The sequence below is a fragment of the Dermacentor variabilis genome, chromosome 10 (genome assembly GCF_050947875.1).
Source record: "Dermacentor variabilis isolate Ectoservices chromosome 10, ASM5094787v1, whole genome shotgun sequence".
Classification (NCBI taxonomy): domain Eukaryota; kingdom Metazoa; phylum Arthropoda; class Arachnida; order Ixodida; family Ixodidae; genus Dermacentor; species Dermacentor variabilis.
The window spans coordinates 53,392,133-53,418,100 of record NC_134577.1 but is presented as its reverse complement, the minus strand read 5'-3'; the positions used below and the strand labels follow the sequence as shown (position 1 = coordinate 53,418,100).

The 25,968-nt window shown below is 43.7% G+C and overlaps 1 protein-coding gene across 1 annotated transcript; it reads left to right on the top strand.

The window, feature by feature from the left end:
- The first annotated feature begins 2,893 nt into the window (after window positions 1–2,893).
- Window positions 2,894–24,204, top strand: LOC142559245 (neprilysin-1-like). The gene is made up of 7 exons (XM_075670872.1): window positions 2,894–2,988; window positions 6,038–6,106; window positions 8,689–8,801; window positions 11,396–11,454; window positions 13,500–13,551; window positions 20,672–20,739; window positions 24,200–24,204. The coding sequence occupies exons 2-7, from the start codon at window positions 6,053–6,055 to the stop codon at window positions 24,202–24,204; spliced, it is 351 nt and encodes a 116-aa protein (XP_075526987.1). The 5' UTR covers window positions 2,894–2,988; window positions 6,038–6,052.
- Window positions 24,205–25,968: the final 1,764 nt, after the last annotated feature.

The following is a 25,968-nucleotide window of genomic DNA, read 5'->3' as shown; positions in this document are numbered from 1 at the left end:
TAGCCCTTTAAAAACGGCCGTTTGATCAAGTTCAAGTAAACCCCCCATGTCCTCCTTCACAACATCGTAAACATCTTGTATGCTTATGCAATCAGTTACACAATAAGCAGACCGACGCTGAACGTGGCCATGCGCAGGACCGGATCGACTCTGAACGCATTATGAGAACCATATTAGGAACTGAAGCACTTTGACGGACGTAACAAGTCGTAGAAAGAAAGCTTTTCCTAATAAAAACATATAACTGAGGGACGACAGCGCCGTCAAACAATACCTAAAGCTGTGATACCTAGACGTGACTTATCGATAACTTGACTGTGCAATAATTTCAATAAAGTAATGGAGTTTTACGTGGCGGAACCATAAGCTGATTACGAGGCGCGCCATATTGAGGGACTCCCGAATAATTTTGACTACCTCAAGTTCTTTCACCTGCGGCCTGTACAAGGACGGCGATAAGATTGTGGTCATGATGATATGAATTCCTGGCAGCCTTTTGACGAGGTCAAGCTTCAGTAACCATGCTTACGGGATGATACCACCCCCTCCAACTATTTCCTCCAGTTTTACGGCACAACGTTTTCTCTTTTCAGCATCTTCGCACATATAGTGCGTATTGCAGCTTTGGTGTCCCCGTTGCCGCTTTGGCGTCCTGGAGGCGCCTCCAATATTGCGAAATAATGACACGTTGTTTCAAATAGTAAAAAAATTGGAGGACGCTTAAGCTTCGCCTTCAAGAGTGGAACACGATATAGTTCGCACATATAGTATGACGTCCGAAGTGTCGTATTCTTTTTTTAATTATGAAGTTTTATGTGCGAAAACCATGATCTGATTATGAGGAACGCCGTAGTGGCGGACTCTAGGAATTCGCACCACCTGTGGTTGTTTAACGTGCACCTAACTCTAAGTACACTGGTGTTTTCACATTTCGCCCCCATGGACACGCGGCCGCCGTTGCCGAGATTCGATCCCGCGACCGCCCTATTCTTCAAAAATTCTCCTTTGGTCTATTTGACTACCTCGAAAAATTCCGTGCCATTGCACTCTGTGAAGGTGGATGTCTAGCGAAGCTGTGTATGGCGAATGGCGAATTGTCCATTGCCGTGCGTCGAAAGGCGTGTGCACATAAATAGCAGGCGAGGCGCCACTAGTCGCTCCTCCACTATGTTGAACCTCGGAAGAAGATGAGGCACTGGGGGGGGGGGGGTATACAACTAATGTATTGTAGCTAAGTGCGTCCCGATATCTTTTACTAACGAATCCCGGCATGTAGAACAGACATGCACCTCACCGCACTCCTGGGGCACAGACTGCTTCACCGTAGCCAAGGCGATCGTGCGTTGGTCAATGTCTCGCAGTGCAGTAATGGTTTTGAGGTCAGTTGAAAACCACAACCGGTCACACGCAACACAACAAAAAATTAGTTCCCCACAAACTCCCTATGAAACCTGGCCGTTGCTCCGGTGAAACGTTCCAAGTCTGCGGGATCGGGGCCACATCGACGGTTCGCATGTCTTTGCACCGCGCGATCCTGGCGCGCAGTACGCTTACGGAACCACCACCACGGGAGAGCGGAAAGAAAGGAAAAGATAGGTAAACGCTTGGAACGCCGACATAGAGAGGGCGGTGCGGACGTATATAGACATGACCGACGCAAGTAAACGTGTAGTATCCGCTATTATCACCATAATACCTGTTACGGTTTATATTTGTTTCTTGGATATTAAACTTATTTTTTGCAAGTTGGCGGAGTCCTTGAAGCCCACTGCACCTCAGCCATGGGTGAGGCTACTATTGCACAATCTTCGTTATGGGTCCACGTATGGGGAGAAATTGCCGATCTACGCGGCTTTCGCCCATGGATGCATTTTCATCAGAACCTAGCCACATATATCTTCGCAGTAAAAACATCCCGCTTTGGTGGTGGCATAGTGCAGACATGTCGAACGAATTCACAGAAGTTCCTGTTGCTGCGTATTGTCCAGTAGCTGCTTAGATTCTATCTCCGCCACTTAATCACTCATGTGTCGTATATCTCAGGCCTTGATTACACTATCAAATGGCCATAGTATAGTCCGATAAGTCCCGTGTCTCACACTAACTATCGCGTCAGCCCAGTGTTTAAGGTGTCACGCTGTTCATTTCAAGGTCTGGGTTTCTATTTGGGCCGCGTCTACTTCATTTTGATTGGGGAGAAATGGAAAACAAAACGCTCGCATACATTCATTGGGCGCGCGCTAAGGAACCTTAAGTGTTCAAGACTATTTTGGAACACCCCCCCCCCCCCCATGCAGCGTGCCTCTTAATGACACCGCGGCTTTGACACGCAAGAAGACTAATGGAAATTTTGCTGGTTTGAAACCTCACCAATGTTTGAAAATAGCATATACCTGGTGCTCCCGAGCTTTTTTTTGCCGACCGTAACAATATCTATAGATTTTATGACTAACGTATCGAAACAAAAAGCTACCCTACAACAAGACATGCGATTTACAAAGCATACTGGATTGCCACAAAGTGATCAGAACTGTAGCAGTTCTGCGCGACGTAGCCAAATAGAATACGAAGGAACACAGGAATAGGCGTCCAGCTGCTTCCTGCTCATGCATTCAATACTTTGTTCCTTTCGATGCTCGCAAGCTATGAATAGGCAGGGATGAATCGACTCGCCTAAATTAAAGTACTGTTGAAAAATGCAGCGTGAACAAGAAAAACAAAGAAAATGCGCTTGAAATCAGCTTCATTGCACGGCCTATTTATTTTCATTCTGCAAATTATAATGACATGCACTGACAGGCCATGAAATACGGTGCATCATGAGCATGAAATAAAGAAAGACTATTCGATAGTTATGTTCGAATTAATTACAAATACCCTTCGATTCAGGTAGAAGAGATTGCAGGCAGATTGAAAGAAGCATTCAATGAAACGCTTCAAAACAACAGCTGGATCAGCAATACGACGCGAGCAGCTTTACAGAAAAAGGTAAGAGCGCCTCCTTACAACTGCTATGCAAAAAATATTATAGAACATTTTTCTTTTCATCCAAGTTCTGTTCTGTGGTCATTATTTGAAACCGTCGATTGCGCTGGGCGTTGTACACGTTTGTAACTGAAACAGTGCTTGCAACAAAGCGGACTGACCACGCATGATGCAAGCATGTCTGAAACAAAGACACTCTTGTATGAAGTAGTAATTTGTGTCCATGTTACTAGCTAAAATCGATGAAAAAAGGAATAGGAACACACTTGGCGCAAAACGGTTGCGACAGCTTATTTATCAAAATTGCTGTAAATATCATGACCAGTGAAAATGGAAACTGCTCTTTTCGGAAATACTTAGGCTTCTGAAAGATAAGGCTAGAAATACATCGTAAAAGTTAAGAGAGAGAGCAGGAAAGATGCTTCTTCTCTTCGGGTTTCTCTTCTCCTTCAAGCTTTACGTGCGCTACACGTTTTCGGATATATTATCTGGCTAATAGCCCCCATGGGGGTAAGATGTTTTATAGACCCGAATAAGTTCAGTATGCTGCAGTGCCGCTGATTCTTCGAAAACGCTCAATATTAACGTTTTCTTCTTTTTCTGAAAAGCCCAAATGACAATGCAAATCTGTGGTGTCACTTTGAGAAAGCTGGAGCAAATAGGAAAAACACTGCATTAATTTCCTCTGCAGTAATCAGAAAACGGCTTGCAAAATAAATATATTACTTAAAAGTGGGATAACATTCATCTCTTGTGAAATTGCCAGCCTGCACGATCAATTTTCTGACCTTCTAAAGTTCTGTTTTGGGACTGCAACAAAATTTTTAAAGAGATATAAAAGAAATCAAACAACTGTAATTCATGGCAATAGAGTCTATACGTTACAGGTATGCAGATGATGCACCGCTAAATCAAAAATTTTTGCATTCATATGCATAGCAATGAAACTACTCTGACGAGGTTTATTGAACTCGTCGAGCGTCGGCCAGAAACACAGCGGCCGCAACGAACGCTCATCTGGATGGGCAAACTGGCGGGCAACCCGCGATGGTGAAGGGCATTTCTAGTGCCGTTCTTCTTCTTTACACAATGTTAGGCTTTTTAATATTGCGCTTAGTTCCCTCATAAAATTTAGGGTTTGTACCCTATCCTCTTCGTTATGTAGCTGAGCGATGACATTTTTTTTATAGTAAACATGGATTTGTGAAAGGTATGCGGCTAAATATTTTACATACGAAGGCTCGTTGGAACGGAAACTGACTCAGGAGAGCCAGCGCCTATTACACAGATCTCCCCATCCTCCAGCTTCCTTCGCTTCGCCTCAGCGGTGACACCACGCAGTTCAATGCCTCGTAGACAGCCTGTTTTTGGCATTATTTTTATTGCGATTAGAGTTACACCGACTGCCATCTACGCCAGAATAAATTTATCGTATTATCGTTTGGTTCTCAAGACAGGAGATAAGAGACAAATGGCTAGCAGGGAGGCTGGCCCTGAGGCTCACGAAAAACCGCGTTTACATTTCAGTAAACGTGACAAAGCGGTCTCCTTGTCTGCTCTTAAAGTGCAAACAGTGGACTAAACGGTCAAGCTATGTATTGCCAATTTTTTATCGTGTCAACTACGGCCGGTTTGTAGATGCAAACCTACAATGGAATGAAATTACAGGAATGAACGTTGCACGCCTTTCTTGTTAGCAAGAATATGTTTCTTTAACGCAAGTACACGCTGAACCCCATTTTCTGCTTAGCTTTATTTCTACGCAATGGGTTCTCACGTATTAGAAAATCATCGGACTCGGACTCCGTGGTCTCCACGTCGGTGGCTATAGCTGCCGACGCCGTCAATCGGGTAGCGTCTAAGCTAGGCTTTATGAGGAAGTTAACTTTTTCGAAACAGTTATTTAACATATCTTACAATCAGTGATGAAGCCGTAGCGGTATCTTACTGATTTCATTGACGGGAAATACAATAATAATAAAAAATACGCCGCGATAGCCGCACCGGGCTGAGCAGGAGAGGGCTGGCGAAGCAATACAACATTCCACGTCACACGGATGGCTCCGCTTAGCGGTGTCACGTTATGTACTCACGCCCAAGTGTGTGTCCCACATAATTTCAGCTAAACATTAAAGATATACAAATGCCAAGTAGCTGGACAGAACCAAGGTAATATTGTTGGCTGTCGCTAGGAGACACTCAGGTTATTTTTGTATTTCTCTCGTATGCATAATTGATCCTAATTAATGAACTTCTCAAGTATTATGATCAGATGAAAATACCAATGAGAAAATTCTAGAGCAATATCAGAAACTCCCGATACAGCTTTCTGTTAATACGTTCTACATAAAAGTGTTTTGCCAGGCACGAAACAAGCCCGCGAATACACGAAGAGTGGCTCGAGCGTCCAGCCGCGTTGCAGTTTTTTTACTTCAACACTTACGGCATGATATATCATTCTGACTGAACTGATTAAATCCGGAATATTTCATTATGGCTGCCAGTGCTGATGTTTACGCAGTTACTGTCTAGGTTGAGTTCAGAGGTAAAGTACAGTTTCCTACAGTTTAACACTTTTTTCACGTTGAAGGTAAGTTGTTAATCCCATAATATGTTGAAGTTCAATTGAAACATTTTAGCCATTGTATTCACAAAACGCACGTTTCTCTAGTAGGGGCCTTTTCTTGCTGTCACCGCGGTTTGTATTGTTCATTTATGAGTGCGAAACTTTCAAAAATCAGTTTTAAATAAGAATGAGCAGTAGCCATATTGCATGGTGTTAACCAATCATCTTTAATGTTACAAATAAGAAAACCAGGAACGCCATCGTATTAACACGTCTGAAATTGCGTGATAGTAGTGTATGGTATAAAAAAACTCAATATAAATCTCAACGCATCAATATATTTTAGCTAATAATACCAATGGTAGCGAGATGCCACAGATGGTTTCTCCCGCAAAGCTCAATGACTACGTTACTAATGCTGGTATAGAGAGTTAATGTGTAAATTAATTCTATACTTTCATAAAAAAACGTTTCGTTTTGTTTCAGTTGAAAAATGTGACAATGAGAATAGGATACCCGGACACGCTATTGAAGCGGTCAGTACTCTACGAATACGTAAGTGCAAATCAGAGCTTATCAGATTGCTGGAACACCTAAATATCAATTTTCGTTTACCTCAGTACGCGTCAACAGAACATATATAAATTTTAAACTTCAATACAAGTATCATCGCTCACACCGTGGGTTCCTAAGGGAACTTGTTACAGTATCCATGAAGAAACTCCGTTAATTCTGTATTTTCTAATACTCACGTACGCTGTTGTTTTGTTAGGTGAATGCCGGAATATATCGCCATAAGCAGGCTTTTACTATCCTAAATTGTACAAATGCCAATGTCTTAAGTTTATTAGTTGCTCATATAAATGGCATCAACTAAAAACAGTGCAGCCCTTTGTAACCAGAGTGAAAAACTGAGTTGTTTGTAGGTTCACGCCAAGGATGTTTAAAAACAATTGGTACCTGCCATACTGCTTAATATAAAACAAATGTACATATGTTCGAAGGGACAATTGCGAAGTGAGTGAATTTCATAAGTCATCTCAGAAGGCCCCTAAATAGTGTCACCTTTGAACTTTCGTCAGCTTATTTTAGAATAATTTTAGAATTTTATGTCGTTCTATTTTGCAAATAAAAATGTAATGTACTTCTTATTGTGCAGGCTGTTCGACAGCTATGTCCATATGCAAACAGCAATATAGGCAAAAGCACACTGTTAAAGATCGACGCATTGATGTATCAAAGAACGAATGTGATGGTAAATGTTTGCTTAAGCCATTGCAGTACAAGTATAAAAAACACAAAGAACATGCAACCGAACTCTATGGACTCCATGGTGAAAATAAAACATTATCCTCGCATCGCAACAGCTCTGTGCTCATATCATTAGCGTGTTTGGGGCAATTCGCGCATGCATGGAGAAGCATCGCCTGTGTGAGGAAAGAACGTGCAGCATCGCCAGTTTTCATTAGAGACATATATTCAAACATGTAAAAAAGGAATATTTGTTACAGTTCCTTATTCTCTATGAATACACATGTGCTCCGAATTTTCCCCTTGTCAAACAACAAACAACATCTTTTTCCTCACGGCATTACTGAGTCGAAGTCTCAAGGTGTACACTCCCATACATGGCTGCTTGCATATCCGCCTAACTTCTTTGGACGTCTGATCATGAACATAAATATAAACATAACGTTACATAATAGTTTTTATCAGTCTGGGGCATGAAGAAAACTTTGTATGGGAGTAAATGCTTAAACGCTATAATATAAAAGCAATTTGTGTGAATATCATTTGGTTTGATAACATCCAAATAATTCTTTGCAAAGGACTCCCTTCATGTACTATATTTCATCATGTAATTTCGACCTGAATAACGTTTTTCGAGTGCAAGCTACTCAGTAAGACAGCCGCAGCTGAAGCTATTATCAGTCGCAATATAGAATGTCCAAGAAGGTTCTTAAAGAAAGATTCGCTTAAAGAATACGTGGTCGATGGTGGGATCACATTGTGATCTGCCAGCACCGCATCCCAATGTACAATCCATAAGGCCACAGTGCCACAGCTATATCTCTCTTTCCAACGACGTCAAGTGATTTGAAACAATTCGCGCGTTCGTTGCGTTTCCGAACAATAATATGCATGGAAAAGCGAGTACACGAGCGCATGGCAGGTGATTTTGGCCTCAGACGCAGGAATGAAATGCACAAATGATGGTCAACCTTATTACTGTATTACTTGTGCATCAGGCTTTGCAGCAGTAACGTATAAAGAGGAGGAGCGTAAACTTTTATTTCAAATCAACAAGATTTGAGTCCGGCGTCTTTTTAGTGGGTCTGGGCACCCGCCGCGGACGCGGTTCCGAGACCTTGTCTCGAAGCGGCTTCCTCGGCTCGCTGGACGGCCCAGAGTTGTGCTCTCAGGTCAGAGCTGAGCAGTGCGGTCAATTCAGCGTGACTGGAGGCTGGCGGTGGAAGAGACGGAGGGGTCGGCACTGCCCGACTTGTTTGTTAGGTCCCGACACTCCCATAACATATGATTTAGTGTGGCAACCTCGACACACGATGTGCATCTGTTTGTAGTGTACATGTCTGGATACATGGCGTGCATGAGTCTGGGGTTTCTGTAAGAGTCTGTTTGTAATTGTCTGAAGTGTACTGCTTGCGTCCTGTCTAACCTAGCGTGAGGGAATGGGTATATGCGTCTTTGTAATTAGTAGTGTGCCATGATGTCGTGAAAAGTGGTCATAAAGAAGAAACGCGAATTTTTCGAACACTCTTGCACAACATGGACAAGGGAAAATACTTCGTTTTAGCAATATTGTTTGTAACTTTATTTTGGTGAAACACTTCAAGTATGTCATGAATATACCTTTGGCGCTCAGTTACAAGTTACTGTATATATTTCTTTTTGTACCGATATGATGGACGAGAAGCTTGTGTTTGAGTATTGCGTGGGTATAGGGGTATATACCTGCCTGTGAAGCATATAATACAATGAAATATCGCAAGCTAAAATGCGTAAAAATTTGTTTTTAGAGGACATTTATGTGAGCCAAGAAAACCCTTTTCGGTGTCCTCATTACGAGCCTATACTTTTTTCGTGCTAACGTTATCAACATTAATTTGCTCTTCTAGGTACCACCCTTTCCTTTGAATATTTCGTTCACAGAAGCCTTGTACTACATTCGACAAGGCTTCAACAAAATGGAATTGACTAGGTATCGCTCTCCAGAGGAGGGACAATTAACGTGAGTAATGAGTGGTCTAAAACATAATTTGAGGGCCAGAGTGCCAAGTTTTTATCTCTGGTCAAATTATGAATGTAAATCCAGAACTGGTCTTTATGCACTCTGGCAGCGCGGTAGACTGGACAAAAAGCGAATACGAACAGGGCGATCACTGACCTGTTTGTGTGTGGTCTTTTTGTAGCCTTACGCGCTACAACTAAACATGAAAGTGCTAATCAACTACCAGCCTTTATTTCTGCGTTAAGAGGAACTGACCTAGAATGTCTTTCATTTCATATTCTCAAGAAACCACAATATAATTTAGAGATTATGGTGTTTAGCACTGCGCTTGCGGCAATCAGCACCATAAATACGACGACTATGAGAGAAGTGACAAGTTGCTTTCACAAATTATGTACAGAGACCACAGGGATAAGAAGAGTGAACAAGCCTAATGCCGCAGTTTTGAAATCGATCAAGGTGATCTGTTAGGTACAGTAAATACAGATTCTAAATGAGTGTTGTAGATTCTAATTTAGATGTGGAGAATGCTACAGAAATACCTTCGCATGGTGTGGAGTAGCACGTCTGAGACTTATAAAAAACTCTGGTCGTTTGCTTACAGATGAAACTATAAAAGTAAAACTGAATCACTGCAAATGTTCTCTTAGGGTCACAGTGGGATAATAAATGTATCTACCAATCGCACCTAAATCCTATTAATTATATATAAAAAGGGAATTGAGTAAGGCTGGTTACTGACACAAGATGCCAATCGTTCTGTTTAGTATTTTGCTCAATATCTAGAATTCAGCTGCAAGAGTGCAGGTGCTAAAAATAGTTGGATATATTCCGGAAACACTGCACGATTCGCACCAATTCGTGACGCGTTGTTGCGCGAACATTTGCGGAACACATTTACCGTTGTTCCATCGCGACGAAGCGTTGCAAACAACTAGGGCTTGTGGTCAAATCATTTGAGTATATTCTCAGTGCAAGCAACCCTTAATTTGGAACTTCGCCGGGCGTAATACAGAAATCCGGTTCAGTGTTTCCGAGTGGCTGTAGAATAGGCTGAAATAGCAGGTCGCTGTGTTACATTGATAACGCTCATAAGAAATTTATAGATTTCAAATGTGCTGAGGGGTATTTATAGCAGTTGAGGCTTTCTACACCATTAGTGGTACACGTTTGCTTTTCTGAAGAAAGCTGATTCTTCTGTTTTCTTTTTGTTCTACTCACGGTGATAAATGGTTAGAGCGCACGTGTAATTAAACAAGTGTGAATTTCTGTCTTGCTTAGGCACGCCACTTGTAGCATTAACCACTGAGTAGTTTGCACATGCTACTACAAAATGGAATTCTGAATTCAACGAAGTGTGCCAAGCTTAATGGGATTCCATTTTTTTCTTGAAAACACTTTCTTCCAGAAGCCCCTCATGCAGTTTATACACAGATAGTAGGTGACATAAACTGGTTTGGAGAGCGCTTGTCCATTCACATTTTTCTGTAATGCATCTCTGTGTATGAGCGTTTACTTTATTAACAATTCACCTGGCATAATCTCGGCAGCTCTAATTCAGGATTGAATAAAGGTCTCCCATTGTGTTTGGCAATCGAAAATTTCTCCTGCAAATCCTGTAGGATTCAAAACATAACGAGTAGCCAAGTGTTTTTTTTATATTTAAGGAAAACGCCTGTGCGCAGTCACAATCATGTAACATCAGAAAACCTCTGTTGATCGTATCAGGCACATGTCGGCCACTTTAGCAGTTGCCTATAGTTCAGTGCAACAGTGAATTCGAGAAAAAAAATGTACTTAGTGAAATGTCGGTTACGCCTTCTGGCACACAGTCTAGGTTCTTAGGCTTTAAACTTTGAATAACAGTGCACGCCCAGCAAAAAAAAAAAAAAAAGACAGAGAGAGAACATAGCGCTCTTTTGCCCCTTTGCTGTCCGTACGCTGTTAGTCACACTTTAAAGCCTGTTTTACCAACAAGCCAGGACCTACACCCTTTTTTATTACATGTTCTCACCGTTTCGCAATGAAATAGGAGTTAGCGTAGTCATTCTACACATTTCTTCTTAAAAAATGACAGACAATACTTTTTAAAAAATTTTGGGGACAAGACACCCGTTAGAAAAAAAATAATTTACCACTCCAATTTTTTAATGGCAATGTAAGTTAACGCACATGTGAATTCCGACATACGAGCAACATACACCACCTTTCCAACCAACTTGTGTTCAACAAACCTCTAATCTTATGTGGCAAACTTGTTTATATGGTTAGCATGAGGGATTATTCAGTTTTGTTTTGTTAATAAGAGCGACTGGTGCATTCCATTAAGCGTTACTCAATAGACAATTAGCAGCCGGGTCCGAACGTTCATGAGCCTACAATTTGTGATAGCATGTTAATATATGAACCACGTTCGCAATTTTTATTCTACAATTCTAAAAGCTTATTTGTGTAGATATTAGTTGTATTCAGCGCTCTTCAAATCTACACTTTTCTACCGTAGTTCTACAGTTTTTTGAAAAAATCATGCTGCACAATCTTATTGGCTTCTTTGAATTTGCGGTTTTCTCGTTCCTCCTTGGTTATGCCTGTAGTTGGGATCACAGTCCAAGAGATGGTCGCACGTTTCACGTCAGCCTTTCGGACAATATTGGTAAGCATCTATATTACAGAAAAAACAAATTGCTGCGAATAAGAGTGCGAGTAGCCGTTTGACATATTACTTGCAAGTAATGCTATTTTAATCTACACAAAAGGTAGTTTCAGAATTGTCCTTTATTTATGTAATAACGACCGAATTTGCCTTGCAATTGACGGTCTTTAGCGGTGAACACACATATCATCAACGGTAGACGCTTACCGTCAGCACTTCACTAGTGGCAATAAAATTAGAAACAGCTGGCAAAAATATGGGCGGACGCTTAAGATTAGCATTTAAGAGTTAAACGCGATAGCATTAAAAGATCCCCGACTGTTTCTCACGCTTCCCGGAAACTACAGCTTATGAAATCGTAACGTTTACCGGGAAAAGCTGGCGGCGAAAGCTATGCAAGCAGGCGAACTTCCTAGTTCTTTTTTTTTTGTGATGTTCCAAGGAAACGAGCAGGTCGCGCCACTCCTACTAAGACAGACCTCAAATGGCAGCTCGAAAAGGGGTTTATGTTTGAGGGTCCACGAAACAAAATTAGGTTTTTTCGTATATTCAAACTACACTCCGGCGCTACGATGTCGGTTGTTGAGTGTGTAAGTCGTACTTTACGAATTTTCTGAGTCATTTTACTTTGAGAAAGTCAGCCTGTTCAGTAACACTCACGAACCATGCGGAGGGCCTGCGTGGTTCGGGACGCGTGGTTCGCGATGATTTTCTAGCTTGCGGGCGCCGGCGCCGGCACCCCACCGATGCCTGCTCTGATGCCGGATTTTCTGTGTCACGCGGCCCTTAACGCCATCACGTTAATGTATCAGGAACATGCTACCCTAAAGGTTAGAGCGCCATCTGCTCGGAAATGTCATTCAGGGCCTAATCGCGTTACTAAGTTCGGACACTCGAAATAAGTGTGGACTGGCAAGTCTATACTCATCGCATTCTTGCTGAGATCGCCTTTAAAATATTCAATTCACATCACCAGAAATGATTGCTATTGCTTTATTTATTTTCTCGACTTGATAATGTTGACTTGAAAAGCGAGTATTTTGCTAAAGTTACATGCTTTTGCACGACACATCTTCGTGCTTCAGGTTGTTTTTTTTTTTGCATAGAAGTAGCAGGAAACCAATTATTTCTTCTAATTTGTACCAATACTAACTTGTTCTTGTATAACTTCTACAAATTAATCAAACGTTGCACGGAAATATATCTGCAAAGGCAACAAAATTCAATTTGGCCGTCGTGTGTGAAAAGCAACCATGATACTAGTCACAAGATGCCATTATGTCGAGTCCACTGCATACAGATAATAAACAAGCTTCCTTTACGTCTAACATGGCTTTAATGTACCGAGTGCTGAACGCTTAACAGGCTAACGAACTATTACTTTGTGCTAAACGTCTAGTCTAAACGCTTTGAATTCCTGGCATTATACCGTGCTCTAGAGAATTGATATTCCCAGAGACAAACTAAACCCTAAGAATCATTCCCACCGGCGACTGACAGTGGTCGTGCGACCAAGTTGGTCGCAAAGCGACCAGTCGCAAAATGTTGCAAACGGTCGCTTTTCTCGAAAAGCGACCATTTTGGACCAGTCGCTGTCTGCGCGATTTTTCAGTCGCGCGACCGTGGTCGCAAAACTATGAACCAATCAGCGGCGCACTGGAAGTGATCTTTCATGTGTCTACATCCGGCCTCCTCCCGCGTCGCGGGAAATTCCGCGTAGATTCCGAGAGTTCTCGCTGAGAACGATAACATGACGATGATCTCCGGGATTGCGACTTGCGGGTCGCGCTCAGCAGGGCTTGCCGGTGTGAACATCAGACGCCTTCGGTCGCTTTTTGATCGCGAGTCGCAAATGGTCGCGCGACCTCCTCAAGTCGCCGGTGTGAAGGAGGCGGAAGCCATGTTTCTAAGCCAGCCATTTGCGACTTAGCAATTCAATGAAAAAACCCAAAGCAGTTGTTGCTACTACTTATCTATCTGTTCCTAAATTTATTTAGATGGTCTTACAGCTTCAGTCACACACTTCACGTATTTACTTCTTCCAGAAATTCCCTACGCACTCTTCGCACCTCCCTTTTTTCAGCAAGCACTTCCACGGTAAGAATTCGAAAAATTACTCATTTCCTGTGTTTTTTTTATCTCTGTTCGTGTATCAAATGCATATTAGTAGTTTCCAAGCGAATCAATTCTTTTGAACATGGTCAATGCAGGCTTACCAGTGTACCAGTGCTGCCGTACTTCATTTGGTGAAGGTGTGCGGGCAATATTGAGATTTGGCGGGTAATAGGCAATTTATCAACAGTTGCCGTTAGGCGCGCCCTGGCAACCAAAGGACAATAATAATAGACGCCGTTTCTCGATTACGTCTGTGAAGTCAGAATGGCATTGCACAGATGCAGGTGGATTAAACATCTTCCTATCTTGAAGTTAGTATACGCTACAGATGTATGTAAAGCCAAAAAATTGAAAAAAATTGTACAAGCTTCAAAAACTGAATTTTTCATGCACCTCTAGCACAGCTAAATGCAACGAACTTCAAAACCGGTCATTTCACGTAGCGTTTAGTATTTTACTTGTTTTGGCATGAAGTTGACATTTCGTGACAATGTATTAAGGATTTATTCCTTCCTTATCATCGCTTCATTTAGAAAGTCCTCCCTGTCATATTTGAGACCAACTCGTTCGGTCTTTACATCAGGAATGCTTATGTGATGCCTGATGTACTTGAGCTTTTCACAGTAGTTTTAATGGGTGAAGTGCATTTTGATACACAGGCAAGCGTATGTCGTGGCTTCGCCAACATCATAGCAAGATCAGAAATCTTGGTGCAGAGGGACTTTGGAATAGGCTAGTTACGTAATGGTAAACAACAAAAATTTCAGCCCTAAGTAGACAAGGACTATATAAAGACATGCGAAAACAGGACCAGCGCTCACTTTCAATTCTAAGTGCCTGCAGACGACCAGTATTTCCGTGAAATGACATAAGAAGGAAAAGCCATATCTAGACTTTTACAACCAACACGCCATTGTGCAAATTAGGATCACCAATGTGTATACCTGACCGTAAACCTAGGGAACCAAAGGAATTTCCTGATGTTACAGAAGCCTCAGGGTGTCCACTGACGGTGCGATATAAATGCCCCTCCAGAAATATAGCTTATCGCTAAACCGGTCGAATGCTAATCGCATTAATATCGACAGTCATCGTATGATGAGTTCTGCAATATTTTTTTATGCAGAGGCCCATCAATCAAGCTCGCTAATTTTATTTCTGTTAGGCGTTCTTCCTCGGCTCTGAGACGCATGTTCCTCCCGCCGTGTTTATTGTAATAACCCATACACTCACTCATATTTCCTCTGTAATAATCACTAACGGCCAGTAAACGAGGGAGATCGACCTCATGAAAGGCAATAGGAGACAACCTTAAGAAGAGACGAAGGTGAATTATTGTTTACTAGTACTGTTATTTATTGTACATTAAGGGGAACCTTGCACTTTGGCGCAATCGCACAGCTTTGGACAATGTGGGTGACGTTCAGAATCTACCTACGCAATGACTTCTATCTGTAGTGTACATTTAGCCCAGTACACTATATTTATCGGAAAAAAGAAATGCAATAAAATTAGAAATTTACACTTTTAGCCACTTTTAGCGTTAGAGTTCGAGCCTCCAAATGTTAACGTGCATGTGGCCGTTGTAGATGATGCTCATGACGCTATGCAATTGAGACCATCGGTCTGAACTGACTTTTTCACTGCGGAAGAGGGTTTTCTTGCTGTATGGCGAACGCGTCCATATGCAATAAAATTACGTCATCGCCAGACAAGGTGACATGACGCCTAATGCTGACCAGGCAGTCCTTTTTAACCATTTGCCCTGCTCACAGGAAGTAAATTTTTTACTGGGATAAACATTTGTCAGTGTATTTGCCCTTTCGGCTGGCTAAGGATGCGGAAAGAACTGCTGAGAAAGCGTACGGATCAAGCTAAGGCCTGTTTCCGCATTCTTGCAAACGCGACTTATAGTTACAAGGCCAAAATATTTCCTGTGTCAATCTAAGTAGCATCTATTGCCTAGAAGGTAAGCAGCCGACGCGGTGTGAATTAACTCATCTGTATGGACACCTGACATATTGGCTAAGGAGTCCTGCAGTTTCAATGTGCTGCAAAGAACTAATCAAATAACTCTTTCGAACGCACGTGTTGTCAAGTTAGTCATTTCTAGCATCTGAAAGCTTAGATTGTGTGATCAGAGGTAGCGGTGTATTGCGTTTCTATGCCGCCAAGGCTGGGGGTTACAGGCCGCGTATGTCGCCGATATCCGCGGCCCGTTTTTTGTCCAGGCGGGTGATATTCTGTAAGAGTCCACCTAGAACACTGTCTATTTCAAGCGTGGCTGATTGGCTGGGGCCACTCATCTGCTCCTCGGTCGCACAGCTCCATCCAATCAGTACATCAGCAGCGGCCGAAATGGACAGTCCAATAGCTGGGCTCTCACATAATAGCCCTCCAGATGCACCAAAATTTATCATCCTTCTGTGGTAGCAGACATTTCAATTACCTATTTATTTATTTATTTATTTATTTATTTATTTATTTATTTAATTATTTGGTAGCAAATAAGAGCGCTGGCCAATTATCAGCAGCGACGCAAGGCACAGGTTCACCACTCCTCGTCGGACTTGTTGATATGACCTCACCGTCAAGTTAGACACTCCGAAAAACCAGCCAATAGACCTCTTTACAAATGGCGGTACCTGCAGGGTACTTTGAAAGTATTGCGCAACCAATGGGACGATGATTGATGGAACGACGAACTGATTAATTGAAGTTGATTTTCTCTCATGCGGGTGTGGTCAACCTAGCGGCTGTGGGTAATTTAAGTGCTCTTTCGTACTGGTGTTTTGCCACCCTCCGCAAGCTGTTTTGTCACGCCACGTCATCCTCTCTCTCGCTCTGAATAATACCTGTGTTATCCACGCGTTCCTTGTCTGCACAAGCACTTATCTGCTTTGCAATTGCGCCCCGGTTTGGCCAAATCAAAATGCGCCAGGTGTCTCAACGCCCTTGCTTTTCCGAGAGGAGTCAACTCGAAACATTGCTCAGTGTCGTTCAAGCGGACGTCAATGCTTTCGCATTGACAACTCAGTAAAAGTGCTTAGATGTCCTTGGAGTTTGATTTCATGCTAAAGTTGTGAAGAATTCCAGATGCCGGAAACTTTGACACCTCAGCCTCTTTTGCAAGACGAACACCTCACAGAATTGGATGCATTTTCCTATCAGTCAATTCTGCTCGCAGAGACGAAAGCATTAGTGGGTGAGAATGTTGCCCGTGAGCTGTCCTTAGCGCCGTTAGCTGAGCCGCAGCATATACAGCAGCTTTCTTTGAATTTTGTGGCCACGCTCCGCTACGCGTGATTGAACAAGAAATGACCGAAGTTCTGCCTGTGCCACGCCAACAGCTCCCTGTAGCGGTGCCTCTCAGTCAAGCTGAAGTGGTCTCCAGACTCCGACCGCTCCGTGCAACTACAGCCCAGCTCTCACTTACACCGACATCGTATCCGGGCTTTGCCAAAAGGCACTGTTGCGTTGTTGTGCCAGCTGCGTCTATCACCTGGACCTCCCGTCCCAAAGTAGTGCCGTGCGACAGATCAACACCCAATACGAGTTGGGTGTGGCTGTGCCGGTCATACTGCTCGCCATTGTCAAGGCGTTCGATCGCGTTGACACGCATACCATTCCGGGGTACCGACATGCGACGTTTAATTTACAGCTGTTGCAACCCATCTTTGGCCCTGTCATCCAGTATTCGTCCGATGTCTGTAGCCAGTCGTTTGCATTCTGCGCGTCACCATTCATCATCAGTGATGCCATCTCATTCTGTGTCTTGAGAAGATGAGTGCTGTTTGTCGCCCTGCACACGGCAGAGGCTGCTGCGCCGTCGAACCCCAAAAGTCTTCATTGTCGCCTGTCAAATTTAACACAATTTTGTGATGAAGGTGTGTGCTCAGTCGCTCTCGTGGACACTGGGGTCACCGTCTATTTTATTGACGCACAACGTTATCGCTCGCTTTTCAAAGTCACGACGCCATTTTATAGGTTGGCCCCTCACACAGCAACTGTTCGGCATGTTCACCCTTTAGCGGTGTGTAGAGCCATGCGGTCATTGAATATGTCGTGTACTCTTTTGAAATAGTTGTCATTTGTTTCTCTCATGATGGTATCCACTGTGGGGATTCTATTTTGCACATTAGCGCCGTCTTATATTGCGCAGGAGCCGAACTTGAACTACCACCAATTTGAAATGGGATCATGGCTCACGTTTCTTTCATTTACACCAAACTACTAATGAACGAAAGAAACTAATATTCCGCGCAACACCTGAGCGCTTCATCCCCGGTGCTGCAGCAATTTCACCGACTGAATCGCTCTATTCTTCCTATCTGGCCTGTTTCCTACTCAGAAAGCTGTTGTCCTACATTACGCTGCCGAAGAAATAACGAAAGGCTGTATTAATATCTTTGTTTCAAATCCGATCCCGTATCATGTGACACGGATTCGAGGAGAATTGATTGGTGGTCTGGAAGACACGGACGGCATACAAGTCGTCGGCGTGTCGGTTCACATAGCTTATGTCAGCTACTCTACATTCAGTTCTTTATCTACGCATTGCACATTGTTCACCGATTTATTTGGTTTCTCCACTGCCGTATGCTCTACACCGGTTAAGTGTTGCCAGACTTTGTGTGTCTTGGAAGAATTTTGTTCTTCTTTTAATATTTAGGCAAACGTTTTTCCTCGGCACGTCCACCGTTCGGCATCACATCAACACCGGCTTCCACCTCGCCATTTCGACAACGCCCGTATCGCTTATGTGTAACCGACAATCTTGTTATCAATAAGCAAGACAACGGCCGGCTTCGCCGTCGAGTAATTCGACCATCATTTAATTTGTGGGTGCCTCCTGTTGTATTTCTTACGAAAACGTATGGCTCTATTCGCTTCTGTCTAGATTACCAGTGCAATAGCAAGATTATTCGCGCGGACATCTTTGTCGTACGCTAAATAGATGACGCCATTGACTGGTTAGAAAGAATTTTTTTTCTTCATTGTATTTGCGGTCTGATATCGGCAAGTGCCAGTGGCAGAAGTGGATCGCCCGAAGACAGCATGTGTTGCATGCGATTGTTCATAAGTATATAAAGTCATGCCGTACGCTACGGATTTCGTACACGCTCCTTTAGCTCCTCTAATTTGTCCTGACATTCTTAACACCGACCTACGACTGCACTCAGCAAATTGCCGCTTTGTGTAGTCAGACAGCTCACATTACTCTGTCATGTAGTTTGGAAGGCCAGCGTCCTCACGAATATAGAGAAACTTCACGTCGCTGCTGAATTTTCTAATCCAATGTTCTGAAATTAATGCTGCAATTTCGTTGGACAGGTTCTTTGCTGAGACGGTTTATGGGAAATTTTGTTGCCACCATATCACCCTTCACAAAGCTGCCCGGTGGCAACGGCATGATGTTGTCGTGGGCATCATGGCGCGAGGACGTTTTCAAGAATCTGCGCTGTCTTCATACGTTAGCTCTAACATTGTCACTTAGTAATGATGGTGAAGAAGGCAGCAAAATTGCGATTATAGAAACTAGCGTTTTCTTGGGCAAACGTGTGTCCTGAAAAACAGGCCACACTCAATGCTGAACGAAAATGGCGAACACAGCCGGCGATCGTGGAAAATCTGATCAGCGGGTCAAGCATGTTGGAGCCTTATACTGCAAGAGTTTAATGCGACGGTTATTTACAGGTCGGGGAAACGCATAGCGACGCTGACGGCCTGTCTCGGTCGCTCATAGAGTCGACTCCTTTTTCCGATGAAGAGAACACCGCATTCCTAGGTCTTCTCGACACGTCTACCACTGCACAACAACAATGTGACGACCCTGAGCCGCTTGGCCTGATGAATCTTTCGGACGGGCAAACTCAGACCGCACCGAAGGCTTTCGTAAGAGCATTGTAATCGTTTTGCTTAAGGAACAAAATTCTATACACAAGTAACTGATCTTGAGGATCCAGCTATTTGCTCGTTGTTACTGCTCCTGTTCGTTGTGAGGTACTGGAAGCATGTCATACAAGATCCCTTCTGGGCTTCTAGGATACACGCGAACGCTGAACAGAGTGTGGCACAAATACTATTAGCCAGGAATCATCAAAAGGCGACAGCCTACCATCCACAAACAAACGAACTACCACAGCGCCTGAACAAAACAATCAAAGACATGGTTTCAATGTACGTGAATATTGAGCACAAAGATTGGGGCGAGATTCTGCTTTATATTATGTTTTCTGATAACACGGCTTAACAAGAAAGTACATGGATGACTCCATTCAGCCTTGTTTATGGACGGGAAGTAACGACGGTGCTCGATGCCATGCTACCGCATGAACCTGACGACATTGATATAGATGCCGATGCGTTTACGCAACGTGCTGATGAAGCGAGGCAGCTCGCACCCTTGCGAATGCACCGGCAGCAAGAGTATGACAGAGGTCGTTATAATACCCATCATAGATCTGTAACTTACGAACTCGGTGCCCGAGTGTGGGTCTAGACGCCCATACGAAAACGGGCGCTATCCGAGAAGCTCCTGAGGTGATATTTTGGACCCTAAACAAGCTGCAATGGCTAAGTGACGACACATACGAGGTAATCCCCAATAGCCCTTACTGCACATAGCGTCGCCAACACCGTTCTGAATTTGTGCACGTAGTACGCATGAAGCCATATGCGAGTCACTGTACGACGGACTTCTCTTTTCACCAGGGGAAGTTTATTGTTTAGCATCGGGGCTCTTTTAGAGAGAGGGCGAATGACGTGTGCTGTATGTAGACATGTAGACGACGATGAGGATAGTGCTTTAACGGACTCTATGTAGTGGGACTGGGGAAATGCAGGGACAAAGAAGACGTCTTCGTCCTGGTGGTTTTGTAACAGGCTGTTCCGCCGCCGTGCTCTTGCTCAACATGTTGTCTCTTGTTCACGTTGAACTGCGACAATATATATATATATATATATATATATATATATATATACATACATACATACATACATATATACGCATGCTGCCAAATATTGCCCCACCATATTAAAGCGTAGAACCTTGTCATCTAGCCGACAAGGGCGACACTAACCACAATCTCTTCTCTTTCAGTTCGTTAAACTATGGTGGCATCGGTACTACAATTGCTCACGAGCTGGCACACAGCTTGACCTACGCAGGTAAAATCAATATATCTTTGGTCTTGTTATCCTGCAACCAATACGATCCCATTTGATCAATGTTCCACAATGCCAGAGAAGCAGACGCGGTAATAGTGAATGGGCATGACAAAATGAAGCTTTTTTACCTATGAAATGCATAATTACTCTTTTAATTTTTCAGTTGTTCACATCAGTGACCGTAATTGTCCAGTAATTTCCCAGTCCACAGCCGGGGCCGTTATCTACCATGAACGTACAGTGCTAAGCAAACTTGTCCATGGCCTGCGGTATTGGTGGCAATACCGCGGCCGTCTGCTAGTACGCTTCTGCAACCTCACGCGACGCCCTCATCCTCCACGATGCTGCCTGCCTTCATTGCGGCTCATTGGCGTCCATCACAAGTGGGCAAAATGTTGTGCATCTGCTCTAGGCGTGAGCTAAGTAATTTAATTCTTCTAATTCAGCCAAATCTGCGAGACCTCTACGATTACAAACACTCGCACTTCAACCTTCCCATTCACTGCCATCTTCCTTAACTTTGCTACTTCATAAAATGTTTGATTAAGCTCGCATCCTTTACTGTACTCATCCTAAGCATCAGCTAGCGGGGCGACCACCTAGGTTATGAGTTCTCCTTTTACACGGACGCCGCGAGATACCGCCACTGGTAGCTTTTCTAGCAGCTTTAGCTGCGTTGCAGGGTTCCTTCACTAGTTTCAACGGTAGTTCTAATGCGCAGATTTGCTTTCTGGTTGATGCAAACATAAAATAGTCAGGTTACTCGCTGCATCGCTTAGCTGCTTGCATGTATTTTGGTGACCAGTACCGATTTTTTTTATATTTTCTACCCGCGCTCAGAACCTTCGCTACACAGCGATTGCCGTAATTCCTTATTTAGGCAGACATCTTTGGCGTGAATTCCATATAGTTTTGGTATAGGCTAAGCAATGCGAAAACAGTATGTGGCTCATGAGGCAGTAAATAAGTTGGTGTTGGCGGTGGCGTGGCTACTCCATGATCCGAAAAGGCTACGAACCCTCGACCTTTCGTGGGAGTCGAATCCACGTCCCTTGGTGTTAAGTAAGGCGAAGTTAATTAACGCTCTCGACCCCGCGACCGCTAGTGGAAGCCAAACTCTTGATCTTTGGTGAGAGTCGAGCCTAACCCCCGTATTCGGAAATGCAACTGAAGTTGAAGTCCATGCTTGATTTGATATAAGTGACGCCTGTCGTGAACGCGTCCAAGGAAACGCGGTGAGCGTCTTTGGACACGTTAACGCCAGGCGTCATCTAAATCAAGTCAAGCATGGGCTTCGACTTAAGTTGCATTTCTGAATACGGGGGTAAGACCCTTGGTGTTAATTAAGGCGAAGTTAATTATGCCGCACTTAATTAAAGTTGAGTTAATTAGGGCGCACGACGCCATGACCTTTGGTGGGAGTCGAACCCTCGACCTTCGGTAGGATTGAAGCTAACGACCTTTGATGTTAATTAAGGCACATTTAATTAAGATAGAGTTCTATAAGCATTCTAACCCGCAACCTTTGGTCGAAGTCGAACCCAGGACTTCTCGTGTTCTTTAAGGCGAAGTTAATTAGGCCACAGGTAATTATGATATCATTAATTAAGACACTTTGTGCGGAAATCTACGTCTCTAGGAGCTGGAAACAACAATGCCTTCGGAGCAACCGGGCAGCCGCTCCGGCAACCCGGAGCAGAACAGTGTGATTCCGTCCTCCACTTCGTCATGTCGTGAACTACATGTCCTCACAATTCTAAATATTCGCACGGCACTCCAGTAATCTTACAGAACACACCGGTGCACATGCACTCGTCACATAATGACTGCCGGCGCAGCGGATCGCGAGACTCGGGACAGCCGCGCCCACATGTGCCATCAGCGTTTATATTCTATTTCATTACACCATAGGAAAAGACGCAGTAGGGCTGGCGAAAACCCTATAGTGGCGCTCAGTGGTGTTTCCGAACGCCGAGAGGGCAGCGCGGCTTTCCGGTCGGGCCACTACAGTATATTGTAGTTACCTATATCAAAATAAGTTTGGGCATGTAGGTAATGGGCAAGGGCTCTATGAGTCAGTAAGCCATCTGTGGCTTGATCTAAGAAAGACCTTGACTTCCTGGCGTACGGCCCGTGGCAGTCTTTCTTCATTCTCTCTATCGGCGGTTTCCTTTGCAGATATATATATATATATATACATATATATATATATATATATATATATATATACATATAAAAATAAATATATATATATATATATATATATGTGTGTGTGCGCTCCGGATCCACAATATAACCTTAGTTGACAGTCAGCGCTTGTCCTGTCTCGACCTGCCCGTTGTTCTTATTGTCCAATGTATTCTGTGTACGATCCTAAGTGTGCATGATGTTTTTAAAATGGCTTACTAGCTCACATAAAAAAATCCACATGTTTATACAAAATGTCCTAGCCACCAATATACATGCACCCATTCAGCCCTACTATAAGTGAGTAATACGCTATGAGGAATGGAAATATTTCTGCTGGTGTTTGAATAAAACACTTTATAAAACACGTTGAAGTTCAGTTATCTGAAAATACAGCTTGTTAATAGTGTGCAATTTAATGTTATGCTTCACTATACCGCGTGTCTAGCGTAACTAGAGCCAAATGCTTTTTATGATTACGATACGATAGCCGATTACTATAGTTCCTGATGCGATGTTTGATGGCAGCTGTGTACGTGTTTTCGTTTCGCGGTATATTGGCTGGCGTAGACAATTTACCTCGTGCAGCACGTTGCAAACCGAGCTCTCCGTGGCGCCATCATCTCGCTAATCGCCAAGCGTAGGCGCGTTTCACAGCAGCCGCCGCAGACAGACCTCCACTCATGCAGTGCTTTGTTTCCACACAGACGACGAGCGCTCCTGTAGCGCCATCTCGTAGCCATCGCCGCCGTTAAGCCCGTCATGCTCGGCCCTACGCCTTAATTCTCACGCTTTCGTCACACCCTGCTCCTCCCCTTTTCTCCTCGCACTCTCTTCCCTCTCGCTGTCTTTCACCCGTGCTCCGCCTTCGTTTTCTCATTCTTATGCTGCGCTCATTTCCTTGGTTATGCCGACGCTAGCCGCAGGAACGGCCGCCTAACAGCTGCCCTCTAATATGTGCAAATGCAACGTATCTGGACAGGTGCAAGGTAATGTTGCTCGCCGTGCTTTGGTGTTACGGTATTTTTGGCATTCCGTATAATTACACATTAAGTTTTAACTAATTAAGTTTTTAAACATTATCATTAAATGAAAAGTGCCAATGAGAAAATTGTAGAGCAATATGAAAAACTCACGATACAGCCTTCTGTTGCTGAGTACGTGCTACATAAAAGTGTTTTTTCTACAAAGAAACAAGTCCGCGAATACGAGCAAAGATCCTAGAGGGGCCAGTCGCGTGGCAATATTTCATGCATTTGTGGGCTTCTTTCAGGCTAGCCCTTTCAGCCCTGGATTTTCTATTATTTGCATATATTTTTTTGCTGTGCATATTTTGCACCATAAGGACTCTAGAATCATGCCTGAGCAAAAAATAAGTCATTTGTGTTATTATTTACCGGTTTACAATCATGTCATCAAAACCGCACATCAGGGCTCAGTGGTTGCGAAAGGCAGTGAAAAGCTAATTTATTCAGAGATGGAAAACACAGTCATGGCAAACACAAACATCACTAATTGTTCATGTGGAAGCCTCTGAAGCAGTTTCGAGCCTTTGCAAGACGCAGGTGGACGTTGCATTTTTCGCACATGATACGGGTTTGTCCTGTGCATCCCTCGAGCTTACAACGCTGTTCCCTGCTGTCGGTACGAAGAGTCCAGTGTCCCACATTATCAAACCTTACGTCTTGTACAGGCCAATTTTCAGCATATCTTGCTTTTTTTGAAGTCACCAGAGGGGAGAGTGACGGTCTTCCTCGCTTTTGCATCTTTGGCAGGCTGTCGGCTCGTGCAAGTGCTTCACTAATATGGAGGGTGAAGTCAAGTAAGTTCAGTTGCTTGGCAGGGATCAGCCCTCGTGCAGATGCATCACTTCTATACTCCAGCCATGCGTTCACAACCGAGGCATTGATAACGTGAAATATCATCCTCAGCGTCCACTTTCGCGAACGAATCTTCGTACGGTAGAGCGCTACAAGGAAGTCGGTTTTATCGACTCCACCCATGCTGCTGTTGTATACATCCTTACAACAGCTGGGCGTTTCACTTCAATGTAGCACTTATCCGTCTTGCTCCACCGCTTGGCGTTGTCCTCGTCATCAATGGCCACAAAGTTCGATGCCATGGTCACAGCTTTGTTGTCATACCATCACGTGACAGCTACTTTTCCGTCCTTGCTGACCATGGAAGCAGAAGTTCCGCGGCCTTTTTTCTTTAGAATTTTCTCTGACTCCAATGGGCATTTTTCACACCGGTTGGTTCGAATAGTTCCTGCCGCAAATATTTTCTTGTGTAGCAGCGCGCGCAGAAGAGGTAGCGATGTAAAATAATTGTCAAAATATAGTTTGTGTCCCTTGTCGCAGGGAATTCGATAAGCCAGCTGTGACACTATAGCACCTGTCACACCATATTGTTGCTTGAGACTTTCTTCTAACCGTGTCGTTGACCCCTGATACGGCAGCGAAGAATACACAATGCCAGACTCTCCACAAAGCATGAAGATTTTTATACCCCAGGGGTGTGGCTTCCCTTTCACGTACTGTTTGATATCCAGCTTTCCTTTGAAGGGAACAATTTGTTCGTCGATACACAATCGCTCCTCCACATGCAGTGCCTGACACCTTTCTTCGAATTTATCAAGAAGAGGTCTTACCTTCCAGAGGCGATCATCAGGGTCAGGCCGAGACACGTCAACAATGTGGAGATTGTGTCTCAGCTTTTCAAAGCGGTTCTGTGAGAGCTCGGTAGATGCAACCAGCCTAGTCTTCATTTCCGGCTTCCAATATAACCGCAGCCTTGGGTATCGCATGACGCCCATGATGAGGTGAAGTGCAAAGAGTTGTCGGATCTCTTGCTCGTTTGTATTTACCGATTTGCCTTCTTGCAGTACCGAATACTGGTTCGTCTTTTCGGCTAGTTCAATGAATACGCTCTTCGGAATGTAGCGACAGAAATACCCCCACGGTGAGTGCATTTCTTCATCTGCATTCACTGTAACAAATTCTTCGCACTGAAAAGTTGTGTCCGGTTTTATGAACTTCTTCC